Source organism: Corythoichthys intestinalis, chromosome 3 (assembly GCF_030265065.1).
Source record: "Corythoichthys intestinalis isolate RoL2023-P3 chromosome 3, ASM3026506v1, whole genome shotgun sequence".
NCBI classification, from domain to species: Eukaryota; Metazoa; Chordata; class Actinopteri; order Syngnathiformes; family Syngnathidae; genus Corythoichthys; species Corythoichthys intestinalis.
This window is the reverse complement of record NC_080397.1, coordinates 11,605,755-11,622,509: the sequence shown is the minus strand read 5'-3', so window position 1 is coordinate 11,622,509 and position 16,755 is coordinate 11,605,755. Positions and strand designations below refer to the sequence as shown.

At 39.3% G+C, this 16,755-nt stretch overlaps 2 protein-coding genes across 4 annotated transcripts in view; both read left to right on the top strand.

Annotated features, from left to right (window-relative positions):
• poli (polymerase (DNA directed) iota) overlaps positions 1-3,338 on the top strand; it is an 18,685-nt gene extending 15,347 nt beyond the window's left edge. For all 3 annotated transcript variants that reach the window (XM_057831637.1, XM_057831640.1, XM_057831638.1), the window contains one exon: positions 2,997-3,338. In XM_057831637.1, the coding sequence (XP_057687620.1) occupies positions 2,997-3,338 (342 nt within the window). The remainder of the gene's footprint in view (positions 1-2,996) is intronic.
• The window catches only part of LOC130913213 (ras-related protein Rab-27B-like), a 15,724-nt gene continuing 2,241 nt past the window's right edge, over positions 3,273-16,755 (top strand). Inside the window, exons 1-6 of the mRNA XM_057831642.1 lie at positions 3,273-3,418; positions 4,897-5,010; positions 11,719-11,884; positions 14,115-14,200; positions 14,933-15,036; positions 15,124-15,247. Of these exons, the coding sequence (XP_057687625.1) occupies positions 3,378-3,418; positions 4,897-5,010; positions 11,719-11,884; positions 14,115-14,200; positions 14,933-15,036; positions 15,124-15,247 (635 nt within the window). The 5' untranslated portion in view covers positions 3,273-3,377. The remainder of the gene's footprint in view (positions 3,419-4,896; positions 5,011-11,718; positions 11,885-14,114; positions 14,201-14,932; positions 15,037-15,123; positions 15,248-16,755) is intronic.

The following is a 16,755-nucleotide window of genomic DNA, read 5'->3' as shown; positions in this document are numbered from 1 at the left end:
TGTGTAATGGTAAACTTTTGGCAACAATTACTTAGAGTAAATACCTAAGTTGCATAAAAATGCCTTTAAAAGTAAGCCATTCCTAACACATATAACATTAATACACTGCAAAATATACCTCCTTAAAACTAGTCAGTTTTAAGTGTAAATCTATTGGAAATAAGGGAAATTATCTGCCAGCGCTTCAAGTGTATTTCGCTCAGATTTCATGGAAGAAAAATAGCTAGCTGAAAATAATCTTAACAGCCTTATTTTAAGCAATACAATATTATACTTCATCCTAAAAAAAAACTTGGAAGAAGAAAAGATTTTGAATAATATTTGTGGCTACAGAATATTATTGTTATTTCATTACAACAGGAATGTGCATATTTAAATTGGTAAGTGTTAATAAGTGCCAATAAGTTTTGATTATCTACTGTGACTGTAATTGAGCAGACAAATAAGTTAAATTAATTTGAAAAGTGATTGCTAATGTTATATGCTCTGTTGCACACTGTGAAAATGATTAACTCAAAAGAGCGAGATGTCACGTACCCATCCTGCAGCGCTTTGTTTACATTTGCGGCACTCACGACATTTGGTTTACAGCAGCTAAACTGATACACGGCAGTACTATTTGGATGGAGTTGGAGCTCGCATCTCCGTGCGTGTTGTTTTGTGCCTGAGTTTTGTTAAGCCGAAAATAAAGGCAGCGTTACAAAGTCATCTGACCGCTCGTCATTTTACATACTGAATGCATTATTGACTGGCTGACTTCGTTTTCTCCATGTTTAAATTATCATGTAACCACTGTGCCGTCATGATAAGCTTGCTTACTGGACATCACTTTTCCAAATGTATGTGGTGAAAATGTGATTGGCATGTTTTTCATGAAGAATGGTGGTCGTATAAACTGCATTATTTTTTTATCCAGGGCTTTGGCTCTCGGGTCATTTCGGTTAAAAAAAAAAAAAAAAAATCGTGTCTCGTCTCGGCGGCGGCTACGTTCGTACCGGATATTCCGCTCGCACCGGCCGGTTCGCCGTGGCGTATTCGGGGCCTGGCTCTGCTCGCACGCCATGAGGGAACGCTCGAGAAACCGGGGTGTTCGCCGGAGGTCCAGAGGCCGGAGAACTGGGCTCTGCCCGCCCCGCCAACGGCGAGGCGGCGGCGGCCTGCCGGACCGGCCAGAGCGGCGGGCTCCGTCGGAAGACGGCTACTTGCCGACTATCGGTCTCCAGTCGTGCCGGTGTTTAGCCTTAGACGCGAGTTTACCACCCGCCTTGGGCTGCTTTCCCAAACAACCCGACTCTGTATCGTCACAAGCCCCGTAGTTTAACTTAGTGTTTACAATAGCTTTAGCATTCCCGCGAGCAGCAGCCTCGTATTCGTTCCAAAAATCTTTGTGATGCAGTTTTAAATGGAAGCTGGGTTAGTGGTTTTGAATGAGGACGCTTTCTTTCGGCCTCGTGGAACTTCTAAGGTACGTTCCGCAGATGGCGAGAGCGTCGTTTTTTTAGTAACAGCCGCCATAATATTCAACTATTTCTTGTCGTGTAACTCCGCCTCCTCAACCCCTCCTCCCTCATGGGCTTCAGAGAGGGGAGGGGTTGAGGAGGCGGCGTGCTGAATTCTTCGGTTGTGTACATTTGGAGGCTAAATCAAGTATATAATTATCGGATTGCATTATCGGTTGAATTTTTTTATTATCTGGATTATCTTTGTGACGTCATAATTGCCATTATCGGCCGATAATTACCGGCGACCGATATTATCGTGTATCTTTACTGTTAACCATAACCCAAAATTCAGAAGTTTTGACATTAGGCTCAATCTTAAAGTTAGCGGGGTTTAATTGGTCGGTGGAGTTGATTTCAACAAATTCCAAGAAGTTTGTCAGATATTTGTTAGTTTCAGGGCTCCGGAGTGGCTAAGCTAGCGCGAAATTCTGATATTCCCCTTTAAATTCAGTCATCGGAAAGTCAATTACATGTGATGACATTTTTCTGTTGTCATTCTTATGTTTAGGCGGCAAATGGAGAAAAATGGGTAAAAAGTAACTGATAGGTTACTTTTCAAGTAACTTAGTTACTTTGATAATGAAGTAATCAGTAAAGTAACTAGATTACTTTTTTGAGGCGTAATCAGTAATCGGTAATTAAATTACTTTTTCAAGTAATCTGTGACAACACTGAATATAACAATAGCAACCATCACTCTCAGTCATGGTTGCCACAACTACCCATGAATCATTGCGGGTGTAACACATAATAAAAAAAATGTTTTTTTTGTTTTTTTTTTTTTTTGTTAATCCAGCGTCTTGTTCTGGAGTACTGAAAAGCACAACGTATCGTTACAGCACACTTAAATTTGTACATGAAACCGTAAAGTTTGAAAGCAACTGCAACATTGCAATCTCAAGAGATGTGTCTTTTGCCCAAAAGATGGCGCTGTTGCCTTCACAATCAGGTAGCTTTTTGTATGCTATTTTTTGGAATTTTAAATGCCTACACAAATCAAACCATCACCTAACAACACTCCCAGACACATAAAGTACAGCTGTGTAAAATTTCGTCTAAATCCCCACACATACACACGAACACACATAAAGTTCCAGTTATATATCAGTATATATGTAAATATATGTATATAAATGAATAAAGGAATCACAAACGTTTTGATTACCAAACACCACAGAGTTTAAATTAAAATAATTAAACTTAAGTAATAATTGGAAAACATATTCAGTAAAGAGAATTGGAACATGTTGAAAGCACTTTATAGATGAAAATTACTCAAAGCACATTAACTCTGCCAATGACAGCAATAGATGTCCAATCCTACTCGTAGCGATGGTTGCTGACAAGTTAATGTGGAAGGATCTCCTTGAAGAAGAGTTAATGTATCATTTGCAACTTTTAAAACTTGTACATTCTTTAATTCATGGTAGTTTTGCATAATAATGAGGTGAAAAAACAAAAAATAATTAATTTTCCCGTTTGACTTCCTTTTAGATTAATTCTAAAAATGGAGGTGGCACAGATGATGAGTTCCACTCACCACCTCAGGCCAGACTCAAACAGAGCGCTTGTTCTGTTCTGGAGGCGGCGTCCCATCCAGCGACATCATCCGGCGGTGACGCAGACATTAGCGCGACGCATCGATTGCCATCCAGTGTGGACCCTCAGGTGTTTTCCCAGCTCCCCGCCAACCTTCAAATGGAACTTATGAGCGAGTGGGAGCAGCAGAGGCCACTTCTAAAGATCACCGCCGCTTCCAAGAAGACCAAAGACAAGAAAAGCACCGGAAGGGGAAGCCAGGCTAACAGTTTGCTGAATTATTTTAAGCCCATGTAGAGAAGTGACTGGAACGCACCCCAAAACTTTAGCCAAGAAATGTCACAAGGCGGTCACAAAAGTACTCTTTGCATCATAAGGTTCCTCAACTTACTTCAACTTAGTTTCCTGATGCCAAAAATGATGGCAAAGCTCCACTTTTGTCAAAATAAAGCTCCATGTATCACTTTACAATAGTTGCTTCGGCACCTGGATGTCACAAGATGGTTACAAAGCTTTAATATTGTTAAAATTAAGTTCCTCAATTCACTTAACTTATTTTTCTGGCACCACAAAATAATGGCAAAGTACTACTTTTGATGTTCCTGAAATCACTTCAATATAGTGGTACTTTGATGCCACCAGATTGAGGCAAAGCATTATTTTTCGTCTAACCGAAGCTCCTCACCTTACTCCAGCATAGTTTCCTGGCACAAAAAAAATGATGGGGAAAAAAAAGTCTACATTTGCTAAAATGAAGCTCCTCAAATCACTTCAACTTCACCTTCAGGCCTCGCTATTGAGGCAAAGCATTATTTTGGTCTAAATGAAGCTCCTCAACTTACGTTAACATCGTTTCCTGGCACCACAAAATGATGGCAAAGCACTACTTGTGTCATAATGAAGCTCCTCAAATCACTTTAACATAGTTTTCGAGCAACAAATTATTTCGGTTAAATTGAAGCTCTTTATTTGTCTTGAAAGACCATTTTTACAATTGTATTCAACTAATTTTGTAGCCAGAAAATGCCACATCCAATATGGCCGATCTGCTAACATTTTAAACAAAAAGTGCCATTCTGCTCAAGGCATGTCTGCAGTAGAAATGTAATTTATTGGCTGCCATTCACGGCGATAGATGTCAAATTGAGAGAGCTGATGGGTATTGATCACGTTTCAGGACCATTCATGGCGATAGACATCCAATTCAGTTGGACTGGCAGCGATCATTCGACTGATCCAACTGGATTGGACTTCTATCGCCGTCAGCAGCAACCAATGAGTTAATGTTCCATCCTCACAATTTTTCTTGCCATGTGATTTTAGTATCACTGAGTTTACAAGAAATAATCCTCAAATGGCCTCCAAAAAGACTTCGACGTTAGTTCAAGTTCAATGTGACTTTTATGAGTCAGCTTAGGTTCACGTGCTGCATTCTGACCCAAATTCCTGGCATATTGTTGTCGGGGAAAAACAGGCACGGTTGACTCATTTCTTCAGTTACTCTAATGATTCCTTAAGCAGCTCTGTGTTTTGGTTTTGCACTTTTGCATTCTTTTTCATGCATTTGGTAGGAATTAAAATGAGCATATTGCACTAAAAGTAGCATTCTGTCATTGATATTAAAGAACTTTATTTGGAAAATACTTTTTAAAAACTTTCATTCAATCCTTTGTCATACACAAGCAATTCCAAGCAAGACCTGAGCATCTCGCCATTGGGCAGTTGGAGCTGGGATTTGAAGTTCTGACTCTTCAGGCCAATATTGTAGCAAGTTCCATTTTCTGGTGGTCATTATCATTTTGCGCTGTCAGGTTTAACCGTTCATCTTTTCATTCCTTCTTTCTCCATGTACAAGTTGCTCCGCCCCTGCATCACATGTACGGCAGCTTTGGAGAATCCTCCACCACCCGCGTAATGAACAACAAGGCTGCAGGTCTGATGGACGCAGGAGCTGCAAACGGACTCGCTGGTAAGACCTTAAGCTATTTTTCTTCTTTATCACTAGTTAAGAATGTAATTCCTAAGGAGATTGGTCAAAAAAACACATTTGAATAAGATTACCACTGATTTGTTGTCCTTTTATCAGGAAATCAGGGAACAGCAATGAACTAATTGGTGGTGCTGACATCCAATCCATTCGTTCATTCGCTCCTCCCAGTCAAAATGGATTGGACGCCTGGCGCTGTCAATGGCACTGAAAAACAGTGGTATGGCGCCCCTAATAATTTTAAAGATTTTCTTCTTAAATCATTGATTGTTTGGAACCACACAGTCATATTTGAGAAGTGAAATGAAGTTTATAGGATAAACAGAAAGTGCGTAAAAATTATTTAAACTAAAATGTATAAATTAAAGTGAATAAATTTCGATACCCCTACAAAAAAACATTATCAATAATTAGTATAACCTCCTTTTGCAGAAATAATAGTCTCTAAATGCTTCCTATTACTTCCAATGAGGGTCTGAATTCAGGTTGAAGTTATTTTTGACCATTCTTTTCAAAACATCTCAAGCTCAGTCAGATTTGATGGCTGATGAGCATGGAAAGCCCGCTTCAAAGCAGACCACAGATTTTCAATAATATTCAGGTCTGAGGACTGATATGGCCATTCTAGAGTGTTGCACTTGTTCCTCTGCCTTTGTAGATTTGGATTAGTGTCATTGTCTTGTTGAAATATCCAGTCCCTGCGCAACTTAAACTTTGTCACTGACTCTGGAAATTTTTTTGCAAGAATCTGTTGGTATTGACTGGAATCCATGGGACCATCAATTTTAACAAGATCGCCAGTGCCTGTGCTGGACACACAGCTCAATAACATAAATGAACCACCATCAGATTTTACAAGTGTTTGTCTTGGAACACTTTTCTTCATACACCTTGCATACCGCCACTTGTTACGCCCAAAAAACTCAATTTTTGTTTCACCACTCCATAGAACTTTATTCCAAAATGAGGCTGGTTTATCCAAATGTGCTTTGGCATACCTCAAGTCAAGCGACTCTGTTTGTTACATGTACGCAGAAAAGGCTTCTTCCACATTACTCTCCGATACAACATCTCTTTGTGCAAACAACGCTGAATAGTTTACCGATACATAGTGAAACCATCTGCAGCAAGATCATGTTGTATGTCTTTGGAGCTGGTCTGTGGATTCAATTTGACTCTTCTCACCATCATTCGCCTTTGCTTATCTAAGATTTAACTTGGCCTGCACTCCGGACGTTATCTTGAACTGTGCCTTTGGGCTTAGATTTTCGTACTATGTTCCTAACAGTGGAAACGGACAGCTGAAATTTCTACAGCAGCTTTTTCAATCCTTTCTCTAGCCTATAATGTTGAATAATCTTTTCTTTCAGATCATTTGACAGTCATTTTAAGGGTCCCATATTTCCACTCTTTAGAGATGATGCAAAGAGGAAAACAGTTTGCAATTTCCCACCTTAAATACCCTTCCTCATGATGGGCTTTACCTGTGGATGTAGGTCAACGTCAGTTAGCTTGTCAAACAAATTTTGAGTTCCAAAAATTTGTACTTAAGATTTTCTAATCAATAAAAACGCAAGGGTGACCAAATTATGCACCGGCCTATTTTTGCTTAAATAATTACTAAGCACTTTCTGTTTATCATATAAACGTAATTTTACTCCTCAAATATTACTGTCTTTGTCTACTATATAATATATATTTAACTGAAATTTTTCTTCCAAACACTGAGTGATTTACAAATGAAATACTGAAAATTGGGCACCCAAACATTTGTGTACCACTGTTTGAGCTTTCATAGCTGGTCTTCACAGTTTAAATGGATTGGTTGACTACCCTTGTCATTGGCAAGCAATGAGTTAACTATATAGTTAAAAAAATGTATGATCACTGACTGTCATTTATGTGATTTATTTATTTTTGATTGAGGAAGAGAATATATAATTGAATATCTAACTTTTAATTTGCAGTGGGACTTTAACTCATTAATTGAGATAAATTAATTACAAAAGATTTAATAGGTTGAAAAAAAAAAAACCTATTTTAATCACGGGTTGTGTTCCAATTACGGAACCTTTAAAAAATACAGAATCTTTGAGAGGGTGCTGGAAGGCCTACACCAGTGACCAAGGGCGTAGGTTTGGTCTCATAAATGGGTAGGGACGATATAACAGCATAACCTGCATGTACACTTTTTGCTTTTTACATTATTAAGACCAAACAGATTGGATGGACGGGGTCAGGGTTACATTTCTCACAAATATGAACCTCATGAATTTATAGGCTAAATGATCAATGCAAAATAAATCTGTATTGACTTATATTAACTTTCACACCGCAAATTTATGATCTGATCGTTTTTCTTAAATCTTGTTATCATCTTGTTTTGAGTTTTAAAGTGATCCTCTAACTTAAATACATGTAGGCTCTAATAAACCACAATTGTTCTCTTGTACTAAAATATGTTGTTAGAACCACATAAAATGTTCAATCAATGGCAATATTTTATAATATTTAGTCCATATTTTGACCGTTAGTTGGCGCCATGGTTTGCGGGCTCGCAGTGATGACGTAATTGGTATCTTTCCAAATGTGTAGTGTGTTCAACAATTGCTTTTTGCTGCCTAAACTCGCGCAGTAAAATACCACGATGTGCTGCTTTTGGATGCAATTTCCAGTCAAATGGAAACAAGGGGAGTGGAGTGAGTGGTCAAGGTGGAATTATTATTTTTAGTGAATAAATGTGCATAAGTGGAAGCTTCTCCCCCTTTTTGGTCCCTGTATGCACGTATCCTACCCACTACGCGTTACAACTGGCGCCCGAACGTTTTTCCTGGATCCTCAGTCAAGTAAAGGATCCGACTATTTTCTGGATCCGACGGTCCCACCGCGTCTGCAATATTGGTTTCGGATCTGTCCATTTTTTTGATTCGTCGGTCCCAAACAGCAGCTTTTCGGATCAGTCTATTTTGTGGAATCGACGGCCTGACGCTGCTGCGACATTGCCGTGGTATCGGTCTAATTCCTGGATCTTCGAGTGCGTAAAAAACGTGGATTTGGATTACTATTGCTATCTTTTACGTTGACTATTCTTCGTGGGAGTTTTCCCCAAATCATACTAAACAATTAAAGCACTATGGCACGCTACAGTGACGACAGTGACTCTGACGTGGACCTCACAACAATGTTGGGAGTTCGTCAGGGAATGCGTGTTTGCGTACTGCTGAGCTCCCGAGTGAAGAGTGGTCAAGGTGGAAATATTATTTTTTGTGAATAAATGTGCATAGTGGAAGCTTCTCCCCTTTTTGGTACTTTTATACACATATCTTAGCTACCATGCGTTACAATGTACAAGACATGGATTACACAAGGTGTGCTCTTTGGCCTGTAATGTATGTAAAGCACACGACAGCTCTGGATGCTAACAATCTATATAATTATATTGGGATAAGTTTGAAAACGCAATATGCTTACCTTGAATATCTGCTAATAAAACCGGACAGCATACACTTTTGCTCCCAACCTGACTTCCCAACAGGACTCTCTCGCATCACCAGTTTTCCCCAACTTTTGTCTTATCAGGTATTTGCTGCACGCATTTTTCCCTGAAGCTCGTCTTGTGAACGACCGACAGTGCTGTCCTGCTCTTCACTTTTCAGATCTGGTTCAGATAGGAAGGGGAGAACTGACGACATGTTGGGAAAGCTAACGAGTGACGCGCTGGAATTTCGGCAACGGGACCAGTGACGTCACGCACTGCGACGTAACAAGAATGGCGACCTATCACTTAAAATAATTTTACAAACTTTATTAAAACAAAAACATTAAGAGGGGTTTTAATATCAAATTATTATAACTCATACTAACATTTATCTTTTAAAAATTGTCTTAAAAATAGAGAATCCCTTTAAAGACTAGTTAACAGATTAATGTGTCAGATTATCCCATTTACTTTTAGTAAATATTACCATTTGTTCTTCTTAAGCCCATACATTAAAAGTTGGTCATCTGTCACCTAAATCAACCAAAAATTGCTTTCAGATAATGTTTTGAACAACATTTATTCTTGAATTAACATTTCGTTTTTTTTTTTTTTTTTAAAGGTTAAATGCACAAACCTTTCACTTAAAATAAGTGTTAAGATTTATTTTCAGATAGCTATTTTTATTTCAAGAAATCTGAGTAAAATTTACTTGACGCACTGGCAGATCATTTCACTTATTTCTAGTAGATTTACACTGAAAACAAGGGAATTTAACTAGTTTAAGGAGGTGTGTTTTTGCAGTGGATATGTATTGGTTCAGGTCTGGTGATACACCGTTTGAGTCAAACCTTTGTTTTCAAAAACTACGAAAGAAACATTTTGGAAACTTCGAAAATAAATGTCTGGATTTTATTAGCAAATTTAAATTCCAATATTTGGACATTGCCAGTCAAACGTGCGTTTGAGGAAAAAAATGGACTGGCACATTCAGCAAGTGAAAAGGGGCCAATGTAAGTCTGAACATAATGAAAATACTGTACTGTAATTCACTTACTAATGGTAGGGGCAATTCTATCCTTACAACATATGGGAAGACAATCTAAATGACCAATATAATTTAATTAATTATAATAAGATTGTAAATAAGGTTGCTTAAAAGTTTGTGGGGACAATCTGAGCATCCTGAAAAGTTGGTAGTGTTATGTCCTTAGCGTCACAATGCAAACCTACGGCCTTGCCAGTGACAATGGGCAAAAGGCGGCGTACACCCTGAATTGTTTGAAAACCAATTGCAGGGCACAATGCGACAAACAACAATTCACGCACACACTCATGTCTATGGACATTTTGGAGTGTTCAACCAGCCTACCATGCGTGTTTTTTGGGATGTGCACGGAAACCGGAGTGCCCTGAGAAAACACGCAGCCAAGGGCAGAACATACAAACAAAGCTGGAGCCTAGGTTTGAACCTTTGATCTCAGAACTGTGAGGTTGACATGCTAACCACTCTTCTAGTCCCGCCCAGAATGGTAGTAATGTTTAAAAATTATGCGTAAAAGGCCTAAATTTGTTCTGGAACTTAAATGTTGAACACATCTTAGTGTATAATTATGCGTAAAGACAGTATGTTATCACAGATGATAGTCATCTGTGTGATCTACAGGGTTTGTACGAGTAATAGAAATCCTTGAAAATGCTTGGATTTTACCGTTGTGGTTTCAAGGTTTGAAAATTGTTTGAAATTCTGTGCAAAATCCTTAAAAATGCTTGGAAGTCACACGATATTTCTCAGTACCCTGTCTAAAAATATGAATTACAGTAGTAAGTGAAGGGACATAAAATAAATTTGCTTCATCGCTGCTACACGCTCGTTCTGCTTTCCCTTGATGTCCCGTGTCACATTGAGCACATTGCATTTGGGTCCGTGCATGAGTAGTTTGGGGTTTAATCAAGCAAACAGTATACAAATAAAGTAGTATTTAAATGCATATATGTGCATTTGTTGTGGTTTAGTACAATACTTCAGTTCCTCTTTATGTCGCATTTTTTCCCACGACCTTCACACCTGCTCTGGTAGTCGCCGTTTAATCCGGGAGCCACATCGCTTGGCTTCATCGCTGCTAGGACTCTGCCTACTCGCCTGGCTCTCGATCAACTCCTCTTGTTGCAAAAGAAAACATCCAGTTTTCTTATTTTAAGGAGTAGGAGAGATTGTAATAGCCTTGTAAAAAATTTCGGCGAGAATTAAATGGTATTGTTGTTGCGAACTATGTACATTGAGATACTGTATCATTTGGCCTAGCATTTGGAGGCGTGAGAGCCTTTTTTCCAGTGTCTCAAAATTCCAAGAACACACATTTATCAAGGTGTTTCGGTCGTGACGTGTGTGTCTCCGTCCACTGAACAGCTTGCTATCACTACGCCTCTGCTATAGGATACGTTCAGACAGTTTGCCACAAAACACTCACTGCTGCCTGGAAGGCACCTTCCCACGGAGGTTTTCAATCGTCACCTTTCAAACTAAATTTCTCGAGCCTCTGGGTTCGTAGAACATTTTAAAAGATGCTTGCGTACTTGTGAGAAGCCACCATATTTTATTTCCGCCTGATCGTATACAAACAAAACATTAGGATAACATTTAAAAGGAATTGGAAAAGCAGGAAAATTAGTCTTGAAATTCCTTAAAAAGCACTTGAATTTGGCCAATAAAAAGGTGTGTGAACCCTGGATCTATAGCATTTGATGAGACAAATAGTGGGGGGATGGATAGATCGATAGAGTACTGTATTACTATGATGATGATTATTAATTGAACTTGCCAGTATGACTTTCTTTTCTTTGTTGACATTTCCTGATAACACTAGCCTTTTTAAGTTCGAATTATCAGCGGGCGCTGCTGATCAGCTACGCTTCCCAGCTTTAGAATCATTTATTGAAAGCGATTGGGATATCCTCTATAAAGGCATCAAGCCGACAAAACTTTACTGTGTTATTTTGACCTTGTGGGCCTCTCAGCCAAATTTCATTGGACACGCTGGGAGAAAGAGCCGATATGCGTGTCATGAAAGGGATTCTGTCAGGCCCAACAGGAGATCTAAAAACCCCTTTGACTACTCATGCGGACGCAGCTCTGGTCGAGTCACGCGCTCTCATCGCAGTTTTAAGATGCCGCCTTAAGCTTACGTCAACTTTTTTCCCCCCGTTGGCAGGCTAAGCGGCACCATGGCCGAGTGGGACTACGACTATCTGATCAAGCTGCTGGCACTGGGCGACTCAGGCGTGGGCAAGACCACTTTCCTCTACAGGTACACCGATAACAAGTTCAGCCGCAAGTTCACCTCCACCGTGGGCATCGACTTCCGGGAAAAACGGCTGGTGAGTGACCCTGCTTTGCTATGGAGGGCCAGGAGATGCAATACTCAATCAATACATGTTTGTAGCTCATTGCCTGCCATTGACAACGATAGCCGTCCAATTCATTTAAATTGGGAGGGCTGACTGTGAATGCTCATCTTTTCAAAGCCATCGACGACATTAATCCATTTTGACTAGGAGGGGCGAATGAACGTTCGTTGAACCAGTTAAATGTCTCATTAAGTATACAGTGGTACCTCAACATACGATCGCTTCAACACACAATCTTTTTCGACATCCGACAAAATTTGACCCGCCATTTGTTTCTACTTCCGACGACATGCTCGAAATACGACGACATGACAGCGCCGCGGATGGGTGCACGTCAGATTTTCTTGTGAGAGAAATCAACACAGGTTCCAAGAAGGTTAGTGCTAGGTGGTGAAGGGAAAAAGGTGAAGCTCACCCGGAGGGTCCTCCCAGCAACGAAACGCAGAGGCACAATGAAGGTGAGGGTCAGCTCTCAGCAGCCGGCCGCAGTGTGGAGCCAGCGTAAAAGCTGCTGGGGAAGACGCCACGTGGCTTGTAACCACTGGAGAACCAACCCGAAAGCCGCCAAGGAAGAAGCCGGGTGGCTTCTAACTGCTGGAGAGCCAGCCCGAAAGCCGCCAGGGAAGAAGCCCCAGTCCGCCCCGATCAGCGGCCGCGCCGGGGGCGAGGGGGCCCCGTCCCTGGGAACCGAAAACTGCTGCGCTTTCGCCCGATTTATTTCAGAACTTGTGCAACACAACACTTTTACTGTCCGCTCCAGTTGACGGCAACAACAAAACATTTAAAGAAAGTAAAATAGAACCGCACTCTTTATCTCACCGTCACGTCAGCCATGCGGTGCGTTCAGGTACAGCAAAAATTGTCCGCCACATTAGAACCCGATTCATCACATTATTACAGGAATTTATATTATTATTTTATTATTCCAGTTTTTATTAATAATTCATGTGTTTTGCTATGTGTAATTGCCATTTGTAATAGTACGAACAGTATTAAGGATTTAGTGTAGGTTTTCGGGCTGTGGAACAAATGAATGGAATTATGATATATTCTTATAGGAAAATCCTGCTCGACATACACACATTTCTACTTACAAACAAGGCCCTGGAACGAATTAACTTCGTATGTGGCGGTACCACTGTACTTTTGGATTTGTATTTATTTCATATAAATAAATATATTTAAAGTTCTATTTATTCCGACATGTACCCGTATTTATTTTGAGTTTTATATCATTATTTTCATTTATTTTGACGTTTATAGAAGGGTTGGACCAAAATAATGCAGAAACCTTAAAAAAAATCAACAAAAACTAATTTGATATGGTGTAGGTCCACCTTTTGCTGAAATTACAGCCTCAATTCTCTGAGCTATTAATTCATACAACTTGTGAATTGTTTCCAAAGGAATCATAATGCATTCTTCAGTTAGAAACTCTTTTAGAGACAATGGCAGTGGAAATCGACATCTTAATTGAATCTCTAAAACCGACCATAAATGCTTGAATAATGTTGAGGTCTGGGGGTTGTGCCGGCCATACGAGATGCTCAACTTCGTTAGAATGTTCCTCATGCCATTCTTTAACAATTATGTTCAATGATTATGATGCCAAAATGTTAGGTGTTTCCATTATGTTGACCGACCCATGGTATATTTCAGTTTATATTTATTTCTATTCCCATTTATTGCCACATTTGTTTAGACTTAACAGATAACCGATAACCTGATATTGTCCAGCTCCAAAAATTTGATACCGATATCAAACCGATGCCGATATATGCGGTTGTGGACTTAACATATTTTGGCTAATTTTATTGTTCTGCCTCACTGGATGGTTTATTAATGATAATGCTCACATAACAAATCGCAAATCTTAGTTTGGAGACATCTAATGGTCAATACGCATAACTGATGTACTAAGCTGTGACCAGCCCTTGTACAAAGGCAGAAGGCTTCTACTTCACTTTAAGGGCAACATGCATATTGGCCCAAAACCGGTATGATAAACCAATGTCGATATTATCTGATGTCATTTTAAAATGCTTTCATCGGCCGATATTCTCGGCTACCCAATATTATCCCATAATATTGGGACAACTCTAATTAAGTTTATTTGTATTTTTCTGGTTTACGTTGCTAATCCTCCATAAAACTGTTTTAAAACATTTTACTTAGCCTTGAAATTTTTACTTGTTGTTAGATGTACACAGGGACAAATGCTGACGGAGCAACAGAGAAGAACTTCAGAGTCCACCTTCAGCTTTGGGACACAGCTGGACAAGAGAGGCACGTTTACACACGGGAAGCCGCTAAATACATGAAATCTATTTGAGATCTGCAATTTATATGTTAACATGGTACACAATTGAATTACTTGGCAGTTTCTTACATTATCCCTTTGGAAAATGGCTTCAGAATTATGCATCCCTTAATTGGTGTTGATATTTTTCGCAAAAAAATTGCCGAAGTGAATACAAAATTCTACATTTCGAACTTGAAAACTTTCAATTTAGTACAAGAAAAATAAGATAATTAAATAAAATTTCATGTAAATCAATAGATACTCATTTTAATCACAACTGCGTGACATCAATTGCGCGTAATCGCATTTTGTATAATAATAAATTCAAAAATGGTAGTTAGAACACTTGTATTTTAAATGTGATGCCACATTAATGAAATAATAATCTATATTAACTTATTTGCTGCCATTGACGATGATAGACGTATAATCCATTTGAACTTGGAGGGCTTGTAGTGATTATTGATCGGTGATTATGCCAACCCTCCCATTTCAAATCGATTAGACGTCTATCGCTGTCCATGGGAGACGATATGTTCATGCGCAGTTCATATAATTAACTGTGAGATTCGGTTTGATTAATCACATCCTGCATAATAATTCAAAATAGTATTTAGCACATTTATTTGAAATTTACTGTTGTTATTAGCCCAGAATGAGATGAGGTAATGCATCCTTACAAATGATATCTTAAAAAGATTTTTTTTTTCTCCTAGATTTCGCAGTCTGACAACAGCCTTCTTCAGAGATGCCATGGGCTTCCTGCTTATGTTTGACCTGACCAGTCACCAAAGCTTTCTGAATGTCAGGAACTGGATGAGTATGTGTTTTATAGTCTTCACCATCCTGTTTTCTTGTATTTACTCTTTGACTGGACTTGGCCCTGCTATACGGTTGCTGTCCTCAGGTCAACTCCAGGCCAACGCCTATTGCGACAATCCAGACGTGGTCCTGGTGGGCACCAAAGGCGACCTTCGGAACATCAGGGATGTGCACACCAGGCAGGCGCGAGATATGGCTGACAAATATGGGTCAGTGCTATACAGAGATTTCGCCCGGCTTTAAAAAGACTTTTGGACTGATCAAATCGATCGACCGATTAATCAACGTTTACACCGATAGACATCAAATCGATTTCAACTGGGATGGCTGGCATTTAATGATCACATTCAATCGTTCGACAGCTGCCAGCCTCTTCCATTCCAAATGGATTGGACTTCTATCTCCGTCTAAGGCAGCCAATCAGTTAATCTATTAAATAAAGTGAAAGCAGAACAGTATGAAAGTAGTTGACATGTTTCCTTAGTTTGAATATTGTAAATTGTAATGTGCTAATGTTACTGTGTTGTCAATCAACTCCTTGCTAATGGCTGTCAGCACTAGCCCTAACATAGTAGGTTGGTCGGATCACACTGAGGATGAGTCAAAGCACTTATAGGCGTAAGCATTACCTTCTTGGTCCATAAAATCCGCATCACCAGCGCGGCTAGCAGCGTACTAGCATAACACTTTGTCGTCGCAAACTGTGGATATCTTTTGTTCTTTGTTAATCTGTCAAATCAACCATAGCGACACAAAATTTCGGGATATATCTGTAAAAGGCTGACCTTCTCAAAAATGTGGCAAAATTATCCAAGTGACAAAGCTAAACTAACATTAAACGATTTCTCTCCAAACACAGGAGTCAGAAGTGTCATGTGGGCAAAAAAGAGAGAAAAAAAAACTAACTTACTTGTAAATAGAGACTTTGAACGTTACCATGATGCTCTGTTTCACTAAACAAAATGAATGAGGGACACATGGAAGCAAGATGCTAGTTAGTAGAGGCGTGCAAAATTTCCGATTCTTAGATTATTCACGATTCAGCCGTGGAAGATTCGAGAACGATTCACAAATATCCAAATTCCGATTATTGAATTATACCAGGTAAAGCGGAAGTAAAACAGTCAGCGCGGTCTTTGGGGCGCAATGAGGAACGGACCGAGAGGAAATATCATGTTCAACTCATGCCACTAGATAAAAAAAACACTCATACCTGACTGCGGCTGACAGCCGCTACAAACAACGCCCAGTTGCTAGTTGCTACAAACATACGGCTACAGTAGATATCATATATATGTAGAACTAGATGCAAAATGACAGACGACGTCGGTGTTAGAACTTGTATTATTGAACAGAGATGCAAAATGACTTTCCGGCGTAAGTAAACAGCCGCCATCTTAAAGCAGTAGACCTCTCTAGAAGGCTCTGTTGTAGCGAACCTAATTAACTTTTTATCTAAAATACTCCTAAATCGGCAGAATCTCGTCTTGAATCCATCGTTAAATGATGAAATAGTTTTAAAACTTTGACAAAAGTAGACAGAAGGGACATTATGGAATAACGGTAGCAATTTTAACAACTGTAACAGTTGATTCACAACACTAAATTAATTGAATGTAGTTTAAAGCTGCTGATACAGAATGGCGACTGGAGTTTTTTATTTACTGTTATTTTCGTATATTTGTTTACTGTTATATGTTAACTTAATACTGAAATA